Source organism: Neolamprologus multifasciatus, chromosome 4 (genome assembly GCF_963576455.1).
Source record: "Neolamprologus multifasciatus chromosome 4, fNeoMul1.2, whole genome shotgun sequence".
Classification (NCBI taxonomy): domain Eukaryota; kingdom Metazoa; phylum Chordata; class Actinopteri; order Cichliformes; family Cichlidae; genus Neolamprologus; species Neolamprologus multifasciatus.
The window spans coordinates 32,409,458-32,428,605 of record NC_140442.1 but is presented as its reverse complement, the minus strand read 5'-3'; the positions used below and the strand labels follow the sequence as shown (position 1 = coordinate 32,428,605).

Below are 19,148 nucleotides of genomic sequence, written 5' to 3'. Positions count from 1 at the left end.
GTTGGATCTCAGAACTGGATTATAGACGGCTGGTGTCGTAAGCCCCGCCCTCTGTTCAAAGATGGTTGTTCACAGTGGACATGCGCTCTCTTTCAAACCATCTGCCTTCTCAGAATGTGAACCCTGACACCCTTGGAAGAGCGACCTTTGACCTTTAGATGCTGATGTAGTCGATCCAGGTGGCTCTTCTGTGTCGTGCCATGCGTTTGTGGCACTCGTGCGCTGCACTGCGTACGCCATGTTGCGTAGCGAGTTTGGGAGGTGTGTTTGTTGTCTGAGGGTGTGGCTGAGTTTGAACCGGGATGCCTCCCAACTTCCTCTGCTAAACCTACATGACAACGCCGTTCCGTTTCTCCCTCGTTAATGTCCGACCTCGTCTCTTGTCCGTCTTCTTTGATTTGACGGAGCCCCAGTTTGTGGAGCTTTTTGGTGAAGTCAGAGTTTTTGATGTAATGGGGTGTGTTCCTCACCAGCTGGGATGGTGCTTGGAAACGTTGTAGGTGGCTGAGTAAACACTGCTAATAATTGAGTGGGTGACGTCTCTGTGAACCCTAAAGGTCCAGCCACCCTTTCACTGAAACAGTTTCTGACTTCGCCAACGTGGACCAGCTCAAGGTCCAGATGCATCTTTCTTTCTTTGCATCTGTTAAGCGTTTGACTTTCTTTTATCTCCTACAGTTTGCTTGCTATACATTCAAAATAAAAACCCAATGCCTAAGTCACACGCTACAGTTCAGCCTTGTGATACCAACATACCTGCTGACACTGCGGTGCTTTTAACAGTTAGGAACACAAGTAATCACAGTATTTCACAGCACAATACATGTTATGGCCTGACGAGTCACATAAAGAACTTTTCTTTGAGAGCCAAACCTGGAACAGTACATATTTACTCTGCACTCTTTGAGGAAAGTGCCTGTGCTTTTATCTCCTGCTACACCAATCGCTAACATCAACAGGCTCTCAAAGAAAAATCCGTCATCAACAAAGAGACGTTGGACCGCAGCATCAGATACAACATCCAACTACGTCTTCAGGTTGGCAGGTCCATATAAGACACAGATAGAGCAAAGTAAGACAGAGTGACCGGTGACAACGTGAACAGACTGTAACGACCTGCATAGTAGTTGAAAAGCACAAACACAGCACAAACATCTGACATTCACCACACAGTAAAGAAACAGCACGCGGCTAAGTTTGCCAGTGATGTTTGAGACAGTCCAGTATGAGTCAGTCCGACAGCGTTGTTCCTTTTAGCTCTGCTGCACATTAGTCAGCTCTCACTTTAACCTCCAGGTGCATCCATGTGATGCACAGAACAAACCTGCTTTCCAGCTGAAGCTAACTTTGTTCCACGCTGATCCTCGGCCCTGCACGACGATGCAAACGTGCATCTTTGTCTGATCGGTCTAAGCTGTTTCCATCTTATGACTGGTTCACCACTACACACATGAAACTGTATGAAAACAGATGTTACTGTGAGCTGTTACTGTGAAGTCCCACAATCATCGAGTGTTTGTAATGTTAGTCCTAACGACCACAGCTGATGATTATTCTTAGTTCACTGACTTTGAGCAGCTGGTTTTACTTTCAGCTCTGCAGGCTCACAGCTTCTGTACAGCCACCCATACTGGACTTGACTAAAAGCTCAAGAGTTCATCAAGACATGAACTTTCACCTCAGGAAGCCGTCGTCATTCACAGCAGCAGAAGGTGCAGCAGGCCCTGAATCAGAGAACACGTCCACGAGTAGGCTGCCAGCATTGGTCTGAGCGGCACCGACAGGAGCAGCGGAGCGAATTCCCAGCAGGTCTGCTGATGGTGATGGGGTGGACTGGAAACCAGGAAGATTGTATTCAATGGGAAACATAAGAAAAGCTGAGAGTTTTGCAAAGAGTAGAGAAAGCGTGCTTACAGCATTAGATGCAGCCATGGCTGCTGTGTCTGGGCCCCGGTCGGCCCCTCCATTCAACTCCCCCGCCTCCCGTTTGCTATCGTCCAGCTCGGTCACAGAGACGGCTCCTGGGCCCTTCTTCTTCTTCAGCTTAGCCAGGATGGAAGACTCCCTCTCTGGAAAGGGAGGCATCTCCTCTAAGACGGTGGCCTGAAGGAAAGGGGAAACACATGTGGTGGGTTACCGTAGCCAAACAGCCCTGACCATTAACATAATGTCGTTTCATCATCGGTGAGAACGAACCAAGACATCGGTGCTCGCGATCGAAGAAAGCTTGAGATACTCGACAGCACGCTGCTGCAGTTCCACATCAGAGTTGCGGATCTGGCTGTCACAGCGCAGCACCTCTTGGATGGTGGCCTTGGTCTCTGGGAACAGGTTGATAAACTTGATGTAGGCCGACAGCAGCAGTGCACGAGTGGGCACCGAGCACAGGTGGAACTTGGAATGAAGAAGGTTGAACTGGACCAGGGGGCTAGATGACAGGGAGACGGGCTTATTACCCAGCATTTCGACTGTCCACTTGTTACCTTATCAGATTGAAACCACCTTACCTGGAGCGTGGGTCACCAGCAATCAGGTTCCCAAACTCTCCAAGAATGTAGCCTCCTACTTTCACCATGTTCTCGTGACAGGCAGGGGCTTGCAACGCCTGGAACACACAAGGACTGCGTTTAGTGGTTTTCCTGAAACGGATCACTGAAACAACCTTCAAGTATTTTTCTACTTTAGGCCACGTTTGCTTTTGCTCACATCTCCTTCAGTTCTTACTGTTGACATTCAGACGCTTGGGGACAACCACTGCTGTTGCAGACAAGATGAAAACACTACTATCACAAATATGAATCAATTAACCAAAGGTAAACACACTCAAACCACGGTGTGTGTGCTCCTGAGCAGCTATATTATTTATATATGAAAGAATCAAGAGCCAAACCAGAGTGAGACTAATGTCCAAAAACAATGTTTGAATGTAAAGAAGGAAAAACTCTTCTTAGCGAAACATCGGGCTGCAGAAGCCCCGTCCCAATAAAACACACTTCTAACCATCTTACAACTACAAGCTCTCTCTATTCACCTCCACAACATTCGAGAGTTCATGAAGCAGTACCTCAAAGACCGTTTTGGCGGCGTAGCCTTGCACATCGTCTCGGTTGATGACAATCTGAATGACGCGATACCACACCTCCTCGCTGACGTAGTCCCCAGCAATGCGAATGAGGTTGAGGATGGTGTCTACGTACCAGGAGTAGTCCACGGCATATTTCTCTGCCAGTATGGCCACTTTCAGCACCTGAGTGAAACGACAGTCAAAACTGGTTCATCTGTTCAAAGCTGACAGAGTGGATCAGGACTCACGTGGTTTCTTTAATGGTGCTAAGTGTTACCCCAGCATTAGCTTGCACAGTGACTCACACCTACCATTTCCTCTCTGATGGAGTAATCTGCCGTTTCCAAGTAGCTGAGCATCTCCGCTACGATCTGTTTGGCGTTGCTGCGATCACACATGGCATACAACAGATCGGCCGCTCGCTGTCGCACACTCACGTCCCTCTCAGTCTGCAGAAGCACAAACAATAAGAGGAACACTGAGCACCAACTGTCCGCTACACCAGTGATGGTGTGTCTTTGTGAAGGTAATTCATTCTTAAATGTGAGGCGTCACCTTCAGGGCATTGATAACGGTCTCGATGTGTGTCTTCACCGCTTCGTGGGAAAACTCAGAGCTGGCCAGAGTACACATGCTCTCCAAAGCCAGGTAGCGCAGGTTAGTCTCTCTGTGCTGCAAGAACTGACCCAGCTGGTTGCAGGCTCGTACCAGCAGGTTTGGCTCACTGAGTAGGAGACAGAAAAACTCTTCACTGACAGCCTGGTTCAGTTATGAGCAGCCAGTTAGCACAGAGTCATGGTTTGTGTCCGTTTAGTTTTAAGGTGACGACTCGACCACCACGCTGCTGCTTCTAAGGTACCATAGCCCAGCGGTGCTATGGTACCTTAGTATGTAACACATTAGAGTTACATTAGTGTTACATTAGAGTCACATTAGTGTTACATTAGAGTTACATTAGTGTTACAGCTCATCTTCTCTGCTGGGTGTTTAACAAGCAACACTGATGGTGCCACAGGAAACTGTTATCGATGACGAGCTTTGCTGGCTCACCTGTCAGAACTCCAGCCACTTACACCAGAATGTGTTACAAACATACACAGGTAGACTGCATGCACACACATCAGTAATTCCACACTTATTTACAGTGTCATTACAGCATGAGCAGCACAGGCTGGCAGCCGACTGCACTTAGAGTAAATGTGTGGCGCGGGTTAGCGTGCATTCTTCAAACTGGAGTGATAACAGTTCATTTCAATAATAAGTCAGTGAGGATGCTACAGACAATACTCACCTGTCATAGTGGATGATAAGTGAAATAGCCTCAAACAGGATGGCATTTTTAGCATTTGAGTGCTGCACCTTCTTTGACTTTGGTGGCTCCTGGGCCTTATTAAGAATGGTCTCCAGACACTCTACCAGACGGCCCTTGACAGCACCATCTTCTGGTGGAGGGTAACACTGCAGCAAGCGCAACAGCTTGCAGGAAAGCCAGGGTGCTGGCACAAAATAGTAGGTGTAGTCCTGCAGATCGGTGGAGGCTGACGAAACGATCTGGAGAACAAACAGTATTTATCATTGAGATGAAACTGTCTGCAGAGCATCTGTGTGGAAGCCTGCTCTCAACCGTGCAGTAAAACCTTGTGCTGGGGTCAGAACCTTCCCGGTCGAACCCACTGGCTGGCCTTTCTGTGTGGAGTGTGGCTCCCCCACAGTCCACACACATGTGTGGTTAGGTCAGTGGTTCCCAAACTTTTTTTGCTAGGCCCCCCTTTGTTTTACAAGAAAAATCCCCCCCCCCCCTCCCCGCACAAACGCATCCTCCAACCACACATACCCATATTTTGCTCCGTTGCTGTTCATTTCACACCTCAAACATTTAGTAAACAATTAAGCAAATAAAAGTAATCTGCAATAAATGACAGGTAGTAATAAAATAAACTAACTCTTTTACGCTGCGTCCTCACCTACATGGGTATTTCTGAACACGCAGCTGTTTCGTCCACGTAAACGGCATTTCCAATCACCGAAAACAAAGATTTTTTTAAAACTCCTTTTTTGCGTTTACGTGTGGACGAGGAATACAGAGTTCATCACGCAACATCAAAGGTATGTGCCTTTTTTCATGTCACGCTGTGACCACGTTATTGTTTACATGAGAGGAATCGCAGAATGGCAGAAAGAGACAAAATACTGTTAATCTGACTGTCTGCAGGTTTCACACACAGTTACTGTCCCTCCATTACAAAGGCAGAGGCGTCACGCTGTGATTATTTTACATGTAGTTGTTTTTTTCCTGTGTAATAATGTTCAACATTGCTATCACATCAAAAAATGCCTCTCTGTGCAAAATGGGTTTAAAAACATAAACAGCTGTGGGATCCTGTTTGTCTCTGATTTGAACCGAGGGAACAAATCGCTGCAGGAGCAGCCTGATGTTATTTGTATCCTGTAACTTTACTGTATAAAGAGCAAACATCTCCAACATGTCAGGAGTAGTTAGTCATTACAACAAGTGTTTGAACTACAAATCAAGAATGTGGGATCCTGTTTGTCCGTGATTTAAACAGCCCAGCGCTGCTCCCGACTCAGGGGAAACCAATTCTGCAGGGAGACCTACCTCTGCACTTGTGCAGGTGAAGCCAAAGGGAAGATTTGCTTCATCATATTTTCTCGTCTTTGGCTCAGAATGAAGTTGGTTTGGAAACACATTCAGCGATGCTTCATCTCCTGCTTTGCGTTTGTGTGGGCGCCCCGTGCTAGCAGTGTCCAAGCATTTTGTTTTTTCCCTTTTCATACCGCACCCCCCCCCCCTGCAATGGCTCTGGGCCCCCCAGGGGCCGTGCCCCACACTTTGGGAAGCTCTGGGTTAAGTGGTGATTGTAAATTGGTGCGAATGTGCGGTGTGAGTGGTTGTCTGCCTCTCTGTGTTAACTCGTGACAAACTAACCACGAGTTGGGCTCTTCTCCTAACTGAGGGATTTATGAATGATTTTGATCTGCTGTGCAACACCATCGAGAAGCTGCTGCTTCACTCAGCTCTGCAGATGGAGGGTGCCTTTCTGCTGCTGCTGGTGGAGAAGTGTACACGGCATATTTGAATAACAAAGGAATAAAACACCAGTGTGTGTTTTTCACCCCTCTTATTCACCAAACGCTGTGGCCGGTGTTCATCAGTATTAAATATCCCAGATATCCATGTGGATTTACTGTGCAGGAGGCCATAGATGGATCGGCCCGTCTGTCTGTGTGTTTATCTGGGAGGCTCCCTTGTTTCTTTGCGAGTAGAAAGAAGAAGCAGCTTAAATATAACGGCCAGTCAGCGGGTCCAACCCTGCAGGTTCAGCTTCAACACGCGACTGACTCGGTACATCTGGGAATCCTGAGCAGCATCAACAGTGACAAACATGAACATTTTACATACAGTTGTTTCTGACACTCACCCTGCTGAGGCGGGAGACGGCGAGGGAAACGCACGTCTTAAACTCGTCTGGATTCTTCTGGCTCAGGCAGGTGATGAGGGAGATGGCTGCTGTCACTACACCCTAACCCCACCCACAACAAGAAAATGAGTAACTGTACTGATTCATCACAGCGGAGACAACTGGTACATCAAAACATGTTTCAGTGGAAAACAGGCAAATGCAGAACATTTAATCATGTGAAAACACTCTGAAGTGTCACAGAGTTAATTCACACATTGTTCTCATTATTTTACAGTTAAAACGTTCAGGTAAAAACAAATACCACCGCTGCTCTGGCGCCTATACAGACTTATGCTGAGTCACTAACTCAGTTCAATTTATATTGTAGCAAGTCTCAACAACAGCTGCCTCAAGAAGATAAAAAAGCTACAATATCAGAAGGAAACCCAACAGTCGCCCTGTGAAAAAGCACTTGGCGACAGTGGGAAGGACAAACTCCCTTTTAACAGACAGAACCCTCCGGCAGAGCCAGGCTCCGTCAGGGACAGACATCCACCCTGTCGGTCGGGGGTGAGGGGGATAAACTGGCCAGAAGGAAAACTACAGGGGAGTTTAACAATGAGTGTGTGTGACGACGGAGTGACGACGAAATGCTGTGCAGCATGGAAAGGCTCCCATCACCTGCTAAGGGTGGACTCGGGGTCAGCGGATCCAGCTGGAGCTGTAAGCTTTATCAAAGAGGACAGACTTCACGTGGAGCCCTGCTCTCACAGATGTCACTCTGTCTGTGAAGCTGGATTTAACAGTGACAGGACCAGAACTCAGACTGAGAGTAAAAACCAGTCTGAGAGGATCAGTTTTGTGCTGCTCCTGGATGAAACAATCAGCTTTATGTTAGAAAGGATGTACCGTCCACTCGGTTCCTTTAGGAGCCTTTTTGTGTTGTTTGGCTAGCAGCACTGAAACAGCTGTGATGATCGTTTTAGTGAAGCTCTCTATGAATGAGAAGAGTGTGGAGGAGAGCCTGGTCAGGTGACAGGATGGAGTCAGGAACAGATTTTTCCTGGTGTGGCCAGATGTACGGAGCGGCACAATCGGCTGCTGCCATCAGCTCCATCTTTGTTTTTCCAAGAACATCACAAACAGAACTACAATTCTTAGCGAACGCCATCAGCACGTCTGCAGGGAAGTAGGTTTGTGTGTGTGATGGAGTAAGACCTCCCCAAACACCAGCAGCTGTTTGGGTGTGCTTGGGTTACTATAAAAGTGATCGCTTACACTGATTTTAGTCTCCTTATATCCCACTGAGTTATGGTTCTGTCACTAGTTAGCTAACATAAACAAATCTGAGTCTATATTACCAGCCAACCCGATGTCACGCTCAGTACTGGCACAAGAGGGCGCTAAACATGTTTGAAAGCCTTTAAGCTCTGGGAACCAATCCATGCTCGGAGCTGGGCTGTAATTTATCGGTTAGTTCGTATTCATCTCTGGCTCTCTTCCACAGCGTGTCTGAGGCCTCCTCATGTAACCACCGGTCACAGCAGATGGCCCCGCCCCTCGCTGAGCCTGGTTATACCGGACCTTTCCTCCTATTCAAAGAGGGATGTCTGATTGTTGGAGGGGTTTCTCTACATCACTGTAGGGACTTACAATATAAAGTGCTGTTTTTGTGATTTGGCACAATGTAAATAAAATGACATGAACCAATGACACGTCCACAGGTGCTCAGCTGGGCTGAAAGGTTGGGATTTACATAAAAAGGATATTTTCCTTCTTAGAGTATTTACTGAGTTCTAATGCTCTGATGAGAAGTCAACAGGAAGTCCTCCACAGCATGAAGGGTCCTGTGCTCTTACCATGTGTTGGTCGTTGAGTAAGTGCACTACACGGGACGTCCATTCACCCATCAGCACCAAGTCGGGAGAAGTCTTATAGAGCCGCAGCAGACAAAGGGCCGCTGACTGTTTCACACTGTCCATCGTGTCACTGCGATGCATCACATTCACAGTATCACAGTTAACAGGAGTTAATCTAAAATAAGTACAAAAACCACCCGGCAACAGTGGAGCATCAGAAACACTTACCCTGCGACCAGTATCCGAGGGATCTCACTAGCAAAGGCTTCGGCCATCTCACGGCTTCCCACGTTCGCAATACAGTGAAGCGCCAGGCACATGAAGGTGGGGTTGCGGCTGGACAGGTCGTTCTTGATGGCATTGTTGATCAGACGGATTAGCTCGCTGTTGCTATTCACCAGCACTGAGATGAACAGGTAGCCCTGGACACATCGATATCGAGAGTAACAATGAGTGGCATTTACACTCAGCGTCCCACAGCGTGGGCTCTGTCACGACTTTATGGAGCAGTTTACACCAGCTACATTCTCGCCTGAAAATATGTTAAACGTTTATTTTGTGACCCAGAAAGAATAATAAGAGTAATATTAAAACTAACTAGCTGCCGCCATTGTTGGAAACTGGAGTTTGGCTGGGCCGCGCATGAAGGACACACCCGACCCATCCTTCAAATTTGGGGAAATGAAGGACGGATTTGTCGGCCGCATTTGAAGGAGTCGACGAACTGGGACAGCCTTCATCGCCTGGCTGTGATGTAATCGGCCTACAAATGCGGCCTCAGGAGGACGCGGTCGATGCTTTGGGACACAGCGAGAGCATCAGGTGTCATGTGAAACTAAGGAGCTGTGACACATGACCAGCTGACGCCTGTTATACACTCAGTATCTGCTGAGTCTACACAGGTCTCTCTTTTAATAGAAACACCTGGATTAAGGCTTCATTGATCAGATCTTAGAACTACATAAAGAAATGGTTCATCCCAAAATTCAGAGCTGATTCCACTCAGCAGCAGCAGCCACTGCACGTGTGCTACGTGTGCTCCCACACCTGCAGTTTAACACCTGCACCGAGAGCCTTTGAAGCTGGTCTCAGTACGACAAAGAACTGCAGAGCCGTTTGTTTACTGTGTGAACGTGATCCGAGTGTGCGCTACAACACTGTGAAACAAACCACAGGAAATGCTACAGCTTTACACACTTGTTCCCAGCTCGACACAAGACACTGCCATAGAAATCTCAAACTAGATAACATTCAAAGAGAGGGCTTCACAGTCAGCAGCACTGAGCAGTTTTAGACTTTCCCCACTGTACACCACCACAGTGGATTTTACAAAACAGGAGGACTTTCACTGTTAACATCCACGAGTTTCAACCCAAATATTGCACTCACGCCTGAGGACCGGCAGCCATTTTTTAAACATAGTCCCCCATTTTCAGGGTGAAGATCTGGAGCTTATTAGCGGTCATGTTGAGTCAGTCAAACCACATGGACCCTGAATCATCCTCATTCTGCTAACTAAACATTTCCTGTTCCTGAGGAAACTCTCCACGCCCCACAGTCAGGAAATGAAAAGGTCTCAGCAGCAGAAGGATTTGTTCTGCAAACATTTACTTCAGTTTAAACAGCATTTCAAAGAATACATGAATCCACACAGGGCTTCATGTTTTTCCTAAAATGTAAGTATAAATAAAACACACGTGTGGCGGTGTGGAGCGACGAATCACAGCTGGTAGTGACGTGAACTAAAGACTACCACGTTAGCTACGTCACAAATAATCTAATTCTGTTTTTATTCAACAACACAGGGAGATGATGCTGTCAACACTCTCACGTCTTATATCTGGAGAGGTCAGGGATCAGCTGTTTGAATCCCTCCTGTACTGAAGCAGAAGTGGGCCAGCTGTGAACGCTCGGTCAGTGTTTAGTGCAGCCCGTGTTCATACAGCACTTTTATACGGCTACGTAGCACTCAGAGGGCTTTTATACCACACACACACACACACACACACACTTATACAAATGCTAGTAGTGCAACACTTGCATGCGTCTCACACACTGACATGCATTTAAAGAACAAGACTTACAATCTGTTTCTCTGTGTACTTGTTGGAGCTCAGCAGGTTGACGGCCTCCATGTGTCCAAAGTCGATGTCATGGCCCAGCAGAAAGATGAAGAGCAGCTTGCAGACATACTTCTTCTTGCTGTAGCCATCCAAAGCCTTGTCCCCTTTGAACTTGGAGCGGATGTTGGCCAGCTCTTTATTAATCCGTTTGATCTCAGCCTCCTTGCTCTTACCTGATGAGGTTAAAAAGACAAAGACACGTGTGTAGCATCAGCATTCAGATGTGGACAGATCTACTAGAGCTACTGAAGGCAACTTTAAGATCGCAGAAACCAACAGCAGCTAATCGTGAGACCATTTTCATTTTTCTTTGACTGAAACTATTTGACAAAATGTTTGGAGAACTACGGAGCCCTGCGAGGGACATGGGAGAGAAAAATTAAGATGAACTTTTGCGAGATCTCACAAAACGTTGAGCTGGTGGGTAACAGACGTCTCCAAAAACTTCGAGTACTTTTGCAAATATGCGACGTCTTGATATGATGATGAGAGATGAGATGATGAGATGGCCTTTATTTGTCAGTTGCAGGTCTTTTGCCCACAACCGAGATGACAGACTTTGCCGACCGTACATACACAAACATCACATTGGGGACACTGGTCAGGCTAGGTAGCGAGGAAAAAACATGGAAATGTGTAACACAGAAGGAACCATAGCACAATAAACACAGACAACAACATGGGGAAGAGTTCCAGTGTGCACATCTGATCTGGGGCCGCTGCAATCTTTCGACTGCGCCTCCAACTGACCCGATGTCCACATCAGAGGGGAGGTAAGCGTTGGAGGTCCCAGGCACACGATCCTCCATTTCTGCCACCCGTCCATCGTGTACCCGGCAGGGAAAGTCCCTCCAGGGCACTCGGGCTCTCCCGAGCTCAGACTTCTCGTTGAGAAAAGGGTGTCAATAGCATTCAGAGACCAGTTGATCAAATCCATAATTATCTTTTAGGTTTTATAGCAGCGGTCCCCAACCCCCGGGCCTCGGACCGGTACCGGTACTAGTTTTATTTTGTTGTATTTATCCGCGACACCTTAAAGGCCGGTCCGTGAAAATATTGTCGGGCATAAACCGGTCCGTGGGGCAAAAAAGGTTGGAGACCGCTGTTTTAGAGAACAGGCTGTGAGAGACTGTTCCAGGGAAAGTAATACAAAAAACACGAGACAAGACAAGGACACAAGAACTAAGCAGGGAAGATAAGGGAGAGGAGAAAAGTGCGTCCGCCTCCTCTGAGAGCCAAAAGAAAAAGCTTGATAAACCGAGCAGATCTTTGAAGTTTACACAGCTACATTCTCACCTGAAAATATCTTTAAAGTTTATTTTGTGACCCAGAAAGAGTAATATTAAAACTAAGCCTTCGAATTGGGACAGCCTTCGTCACCTGGCTCGTCACCTATCCCAGGACTCGCAGCGCGGTGCAGCCAATTCCAGTTTCCAACAATGGTGGCAGCTACTAAGTTTTAATATTACTTACTGCGGTGTTAAGCAATGCAGAAGAAAAATTTGGGTGCACCTAACTTTTGTGCTGATGTGCCTAAGAGAGAAAGTTAGGTGCACCAGTGCAACCGTGGCAAAGAGTTAGTCTAGAGCCCCAGACTTGTATTTCTGACATTAATGGTAAGACGGAGGTGAGTTGTGTGCTTCTGTTTCTTAGATCGTATCTCTGTAGCTGCCATCAGCTGCCACGAGTCCCCTGCTGGGACTATACACACCGTCTGATTAAGAAATTCCTCATATAAGGAATTCCAACAGGTGGTTCGTCATGCATTAGTGTAGGGTCCACCTGATTTGGTGAGGGTGGATGTGGATTTATGAAGCCTTGCAAGAACTGTCGATGTTTGTGACCAAGTCTAGGTTATCCCCACAACATGGGAACGATGTAATCCTCTATAAAGGCTGTCTGGTTGTCTGATGGCTCCTACTTTACTATTGCCCAACTTCCACACATCTTATGTGGTCTGTGTTCAAGCCACTGCAGCCTAAAGGGGGAAAAACAAACCAAAGGCCCTCCACCTCCTAGCAGATGTACCTACGGTATGAAAAAGAAACCCTAGGAAACACTTTTCTCATCTTATTATGCTCACACGATTTGAAAAAACACTTGACTCCTGACTGTGACACTAACATGTCCCCTCAAAGGTGGGTGTCCACAACATCCAGCCTTTCACAGCTGAGCGCCTCCATCTCTGTTTTTGGTATAAAAACAAACTATTTTCAAACAATAAAAAGTATCTTTTAAGAATCTTGCTTACAGCAGCACTAAAGTGTATCACTATTAAATGGCTGAATCTTGACCCACCTTCATATAATATGTGGATTGATAAAGTAAGAGAAATTTACCAGATGGAGGAAATAACATATGCTCTGCGGATTCAGAGAGAATTGTTTACTGAGCGTTGGCGACCCATACATGCTTTACTGTTTCAATAATTTAGCATAGGTCTGTTTCGTTTTGTTCATTAATGGCTAGATTTGTCACATGTTATTTACTATTACATAAAGTTTTTGCTTTGTTTTCTTCTTGTTTTTGTCTGTTTGTTTGTTTGCTTGCTTGGGTTTTGTTTTGCTTTCCAAGTTTTGTTTTGTGCTTCCTAATTGCAGTTCTTATTTTAATCTACATTTCTGTATTGCGGTTCCTGTAACTGTCCTACTTGTGAACATTGACAATGTTGTAAATTATAATAAAAATTGAGTTAAAAAAAAAAAAAAAAAAAAAAAAAAACTATTTTCAATTGTTGGGAAACAAACCCAAAAATGGAGAGTGTGAAAGCCTTTGTGTACGTCTTCACCATAAATTCAACAAAGTTTACAGTGTAAACAAAGCAGAACAGAAGTAAAACTGACTTATTGTCCAAGGGGAACAGAGGGTCCAGGACGGGCACTGCGGCCTACATGGAGCTGGCAGTTAGTCGTCTGTATGAATCAGACCTGCGACCTGTGCAACTGTTGTTGACCTTTCATGTTTTCTATCAAAACACGGATGGAATGAGCTCGACCGACTTTATAATGACCATGTTTTTACAGCTATGAAGCCACTGTGGAGCAATAATGAAGCAACTATGTTTCTGCAGGATTTCTATTGTTTTATCGCTCAGCTCTAACTGCAAGACAGAAAGCAGCAATGACTTTACTGCATTCAACACACTGTTAAATGAACTGTGTGGTTACTCCCGTTGTTGCTGTTCTGCTGTGTTTCCATCAGGAACCTGTCCCAGCTGTCATGGAGTGAGAAGCAGGGCATACCCTGGGCCAGGCTGCCGATCTGTAAAACTAAAACTGAAGTGAACAAATAAAGTCCCAACTGAAAGAGCGCAGACTGGACTGGAGCCGAGGACTCTCAGTGTTACCAACAGCACCGCTGTGCACCTGCTAGCATGTTATTAAATAAATGCATTAAAAAACTGAAATAAATACTGGAGGCTGTTTGTTAGTGTCGGTTTAACAGAATAATACTCTGACTTGCTCTCACTATCCATCATTTATTCAATGTTCTGCAGCCCAGCAGATGAATAAACTCTTGTTTGGACGAGTGTCCCCATGAAGTCAAACAGGCTGGAAGGAGTGAGGTCAGTTAGAGAGCCTGCATACTGGATGAACATTCAGGCTCGGTCACCGCTGATATTTGACAATGGTGTGTTGATAAAGTATCGCAAAAGGAAGATGACACATTTCTGTATCAATATTTAGTCTCGCTCTGCTGTGAGCTTACATAGATGAACTGGAAGGCTTTGGGATGTTCCTGCAGAAAACAACATCCCACTTTAAAATTGATTCAGTAAGATCCCTACGAGGAGTTTCCTCAAACACAAAGCCTCACAATGTTGCCAAATATCTGACTTCAGCTGGGTTCAGGCTACGGCCCATCTTGGGACATCACACGACCAGATTTCACAACAACAACTTCCTGTTTCATGGCAAAATCTCCATGCTACTTTTATTTTACAATATGAAGCAACTATTGTTTTCAATTGGTGCCATGTTCAGAAAATTGAATTGAACTATAAGTGCTTAGGCCCTATCAAACAGAACAGACACAACAGCATCTTGATTGTGATTTTGGCTGGCCATAATTAACCGAACATGATCAAACGATACTGAAAACGCATGTTCTGCCAAAACAAGCTCTCCCTAAACCACTGCCTGACCATGCGCCTGCATTTGCCAATCACTGACCTAATCTGTGTTTAGTCTGAAGAAGTTACAGACAGATCTACTTTCTGCTTAAACAGGTATAATGTTAAGCAACACTGGAACAGCAGAAGGCAAAGAGCTTGTCAGTAAAAAACATTTTTACCATGAAAAGCAATGATGATGAGGATAAATGAATGGGATTTAATCATGGGTCATCCTGCAGCCGCCTTCCTGCTCAAACAGTGATAGACGGCTACCAACCAGCATGGCTGATGAGTTAAAGCTTTCTAACTACCATCTGTCCAAGAAGTGGTACACTCCCCAACTGGCCAGGCAGCAGACAACAGTTTCTAACAGGCTTCCATTAGCACAGATACGCCTCATCAATACCTCAAAATGAAATATAAAGACAAAAAACAACCAGTTGCACTCTCTGATTTACATAAGTTTGTTGCTGACATAACAAGACTGAAATTCATTCTCACAGGTTTTTGTCAATAACATTCCAATACAGCTGTCACGTTATTACTATTTATTTCAAATGAGTATTTGATAACATGTAATCAAGTGTATTTCCCAAGGCTACAAATCACATGTGCTGGGAGAGGTCTGCCTGCCTGATACAGCACGTTTGAAAACAAGTCATCGACTCTGCAAATGTTTGCAATATTCGTCACTTTGAACATTTACACTAGTTGTTGGTCCACATTTTTATTTTCTGCTGAATTTCTCTTTAAATGTGCCCAAAGGGCAGCTGGAGGTATCAAACATTCGACCATGAAGTAGCCATTACTGCCTGTCAATGTAAGCCTGGAATAACTGTCAGGTTTGCAGTGACGAGCACATCAAGCACTGAAATGTGTAATCACAGCAAAAAGGAAACAGTAGATGGAAACTACTTCCTAGATTCTTGTTACTACTCAGTAACAGTGAGAAGTGGTATTCTCGTCATCACTGGAATAAATATTACTAGAAAACTGACAAAAAAAGACATTTATATAAAACTTTGCAGTCAATTGCTGGATATATGTAGCATTTTGTTACACATAACAGTGTTATTTATTATTATTTTTTATACTTTGCTACTTTTGTTGTTGTTTGAAATACCAACCACTGGTTTCCGTTTGAGCTTCTTCCTTCCCTGCATGTGGAGCGTCCTGCCACGACACTAAATCTCAATGAACTTTCGTCCCCGAGCTCTCCAACATGTACAACTATACAACAGGAACGTTTGATCGGAGCCGCTGCTCCAAGCCTAACATCGTTTATTCTGTTCCTGCAGGTGACTCCACCACCGTCACGTTACTGTCAACACGTAAGAAATCATTGATTGTTCCACTAAACGTTACCAAACTGATTTTTAGATACAGCTTTCTGCGTCGAGGTTACCACACGACAACGCTGCATGACGTATGAGACGATCACCAGCAACGACGTTAGCCATGTCAACTCTGACGACACCATGAAATAATAACACATATGATGAAGTAGCATACAGAAAGGTAACTCACAGTTTCTAATGTCCGAAATGAAAACAGCCAATCCGCGCATTCCATCTCCTTTCGACACAGCCGGCATGTCTGCAGGTTTCTGTCTTCACTCTGGCCTTCTCCGAAAAACACTGATGCCGGTCACCCTCTCACAGCGGACTGGAGTCGACGATGGCAAACTTGATGTTTAGTAGTAGCCGTTTGCCTGTCTGCAACTTTGTGACTGACTGCTGCCTACCAGGTTCGGTCGATGCTTTTAGGTGGGTAACTCAGGTAGCATTTACTAGATCCGCTGGATGGCAGTCTATCAACAAGTAGCGGGATAAGTTAACGTTATCCTTGTTAGCTGGCTTGTTTCCTTGGCTATGGCAAGCTAACGTTATTTCATTCAATCCTCATCTACCTTGGATTAGAAATTATGTATAACTCATACCACAAAAATTGCTGAAGATAAAAACGGCTACTGATAAATGTCTTAAAGCTAAATGCACTCAGACGTGTTAGTAAGAATGCTGTCCGAGAGTATATTGTTCAATTACTTCGAGTCACGTAACGTAAAGCTAGCTTAACAGCTAGCTAGCTGACTAGCAATATCATTCAAATACTGGAGCACATCACCGGTCGACCGGAATAACTCAGTAGAGCGTCTCAAATACCAACCAGCGGTAGGACTTCCTTGAGCTCTCTATTCGCGCACTAAATTTGGTTAAAAATATTATGTCCTGTATAGCTGATGTCCGCTCCAATTCTTTAGCCTGCACTGTACGGCTCGGATCAGGCTCGTGACAGCAGAATAACGTGACCGCGCAGCGCACCCGTGAACGCCTACGCTCCTTTTCGTCGTTCGAGTGGACCCTATTGCTGATTGGACAACTTGCGGCAATATGTGGCTGTACCGACACAGGGCAACTCTGCCATGAAGCCATTTGTATGGAAAACAGGCTGCGACTGAGCGGCAGGGAAGCCGGCCCGACGGAAGTATGCTAAAAGTAGGCTTTCGTATTAACAGTGCTAAGCTGTAGTGTCCAGTCGACAATTGTTTTATTGTTTTATCAGTGTAGCAACATTTACCTGTAATGCTCGTGTTTCTCAGCTTTACATGAACATGTACAAAGTGTGCAGGTATATTAAGAAAGAACATAACAATAATAAATTCTCTGACTGGCTGGAGCAGCATCTAAGAACCAACTCGCAAAATAAAAAAAAATAAAAACAAACCAACAAACACGAAAACACCAGACATCATGATACAGACTTATAATTTGCACCGATGTTTTTTCGAAATTCTGTATGCGAAAAGTGAGCGCGAGAGCCCTCGGTGCGCCTGCTCGCTGCTGAAGTCAAAATAAACTTTATTGTGTCTGTGAAGGTTCTCAGTCATCCAGGTCATCGTAGTCTAAGGAGCTTGCAAAGAAAAGCATCTGGACTTCTTTAAGTTGCTTGAAGACGTTTCACCTCTCATCCGAGAAGCTTCTTCAGTTCTAAGGTAAATGGTGGAGAGTCCCAGATATAAACCTAGTGGGAGTTTCCCCCCACAGAGGGACAAAAGGACCCCCTGATGATCCTCTAATCGCCTGAGCCAAGGTGTGAAACTGGGTGTGGGTCCCAATCAGCCAGAGTTTCAGGTGAGCTCATTGTGAAACCTGGCCCCACCTTATCATGTGATTTCCTGAGGTCAGATGGCCCAGGATGTGAGTGGGCGTTAAGGCGTCTGGGGAGGGAACTCAAAACTGGATTATAGATGGCAGACAGTTGGTGTCGTAAACCACCGCCTCTGTTCAAAGATGGTCGCTCACAGTGGACATAGATGCTTCTTTCACTCCTCTTTCAAACCATCTGTCCTCTCTGTCCAAAATGTGAACATTGGCATCCTGAAAAGGGTGGACCTTTGGACCTTTAGATGCAGATGGACAGCTGAGTCTTGTCCTGTGGAGGTGGCTCTTCTGTGTTGTGCCATGCGCCTTGTGAATGGCTGTTTGGTTCTCCTCCGATGTAGAGGTCTGGGCATTCCTCGCTGCTGTACAGCAAACACCACATTGTTAAGTCTGTGTTTTGGCGTTTTGTCTTTCGGGTGAACCAGTTTTGTCTGAGTGTGTTGTTTGTGTGTGTTTCAGAAATCAGCAGTTTGCTGATTTCTGCCTTGCGACTTTCTTATTAATCCCATAATTTCTCCCTGCTGAAGACAACTGACCAGAGGTTATTCATATTTAAGCTCTAATTTGGCCTTTTTTCCTTCTTTTTGTGTTTGTGTCCTAGATGGCCTGACTCAGCAGGTGGGGATAAACACTGTTTCTCAGTTTGCCTTCGGCCAAGCTGTGCAAAAATGTCTCCGCTACGCTCCAGATCACATGGGTGGTGCAGGATGCCCGATATCCACCTCGATCCCCGAGTAAACTTAAAATAAAAAAATAAGTGACCTGTAACCAATACATGTAACAAAGAAACTTTTTTTTTGTAATAAATTACTTTGTTATTGATACAGATGTCTGTCATTTTTTTATTTCATAATGCCGGATGCTTCATATTATAGGAATATTATTAAGGACATGACAAACTGTATTGTTGTTTCAATAGTAACCAAGGGTGCGAAGTGATGGAAAATCAACATCAGACTTCAACAGTGATTCAATATCTGACACTGTTTCACTGTTAAAGGGTGCAAGAGTGACGTTAGGTCAACGTCAGACTTCAACGTTGATTCAATAGAATCACCTGATATTGACTAAACATTGAAACGATGTCTCCTTGCTATCTGGGGATAGAGCATTTGATTCATAATGTTGTCAGTCCAAGCCCATCATGTATTCATGATTTGAAATGTGTGAAATCCCAGAAATAAACCCTAGACAAAGTGAATCTGTGAACGAAGGTGTAGGTCTGTTAGGTTATGTTGTGATTCTCGGGTTGGGGAATGGGTGTTCATACTGGAGTGCAAAATTAAAACCAAGATGGACAAGAAAAGTTCAAAGCCATCAGGTGCTCACTTTATAAAAAAGAGAAAAGAAGAGGAAGAGAAACGAGCAAAAGATGCAGGTAAGCAGATGCGTGATTGGATAATGG

The 19,148-nt window shown here is 45.2% G+C and overlaps 1 protein-coding gene and 2 long non-coding RNA genes across 11 annotated transcripts in view; 1 reads left to right on the top strand and 2 right to left on the bottom strand.

Annotated features, from left to right (window-relative positions):
• The window catches only part of ap2a1 (adaptor related protein complex 2 subunit alpha 1), a 27,940-nt gene extending 11,694 nt beyond the window's left edge, over nt 1-16,246 (bottom strand). For 7 of the 9 annotated variants that reach the window (XM_085155600.1, XM_085155601.1, XM_085155603.1 and 4 more), the window contains exons 1-13: nt 16,110-16,246; nt 10,430-10,641; nt 8,574-8,767; nt 8,346-8,475; nt 6,505-6,606; nt 4,356-4,615; nt 3,620-3,788; nt 3,376-3,513; nt 3,065-3,247; nt 2,508-2,605; nt 2,197-2,428; nt 1,915-2,103; nt 1,679-1,833 (exon numbers count right to left, since the gene is read on the bottom strand). In XM_085155600.1, coding sequence (XP_085011726.1) covers nt 1,679-1,833; nt 1,915-2,103; nt 2,197-2,428; nt 2,508-2,605; nt 3,065-3,247; nt 3,376-3,513; nt 3,620-3,788; nt 4,356-4,615; nt 6,505-6,606; nt 8,346-8,475; nt 8,574-8,767; nt 10,430-10,641; nt 16,110-16,176 — 2,129 coding nt within the window. In that variant the 5' untranslated portion in view covers nt 16,177-16,246. Of the gene's footprint in view, nt 1-1,678; nt 2,104-2,196; nt 2,429-2,507; nt 2,606-3,064; nt 3,248-3,375; nt 3,514-3,619; nt 3,789-4,355; nt 4,616-6,504; nt 6,607-8,345; nt 8,476-8,573; nt 8,768-10,429; nt 10,642-16,109 lie in introns of all 9 variants that reach the window. The other 2 variants (XM_085155602.1, XM_085155607.1) reach the window with 1 other exon arrangement.
• On the bottom strand, nt 11,457-15,662 carry LOC146520890 (uncharacterized). The gene is made up of 2 exons (XR_014873560.1): nt 13,212-15,662; nt 11,457-12,675 (listed from the first exon to the last, which is right to left on the bottom strand). It is a non-coding gene; the product is annotated as an uncharacterized LOC146520890 (long non-coding RNA).
• Nucleotides 15,772-19,148, top strand: LOC146520888 (uncharacterized). The gene is made up of 3 exons (XR_014873561.1): nt 15,772-15,880; nt 15,963-17,713; nt 18,345-19,148. It is a non-coding gene; the product is annotated as an uncharacterized LOC146520888 (long non-coding RNA).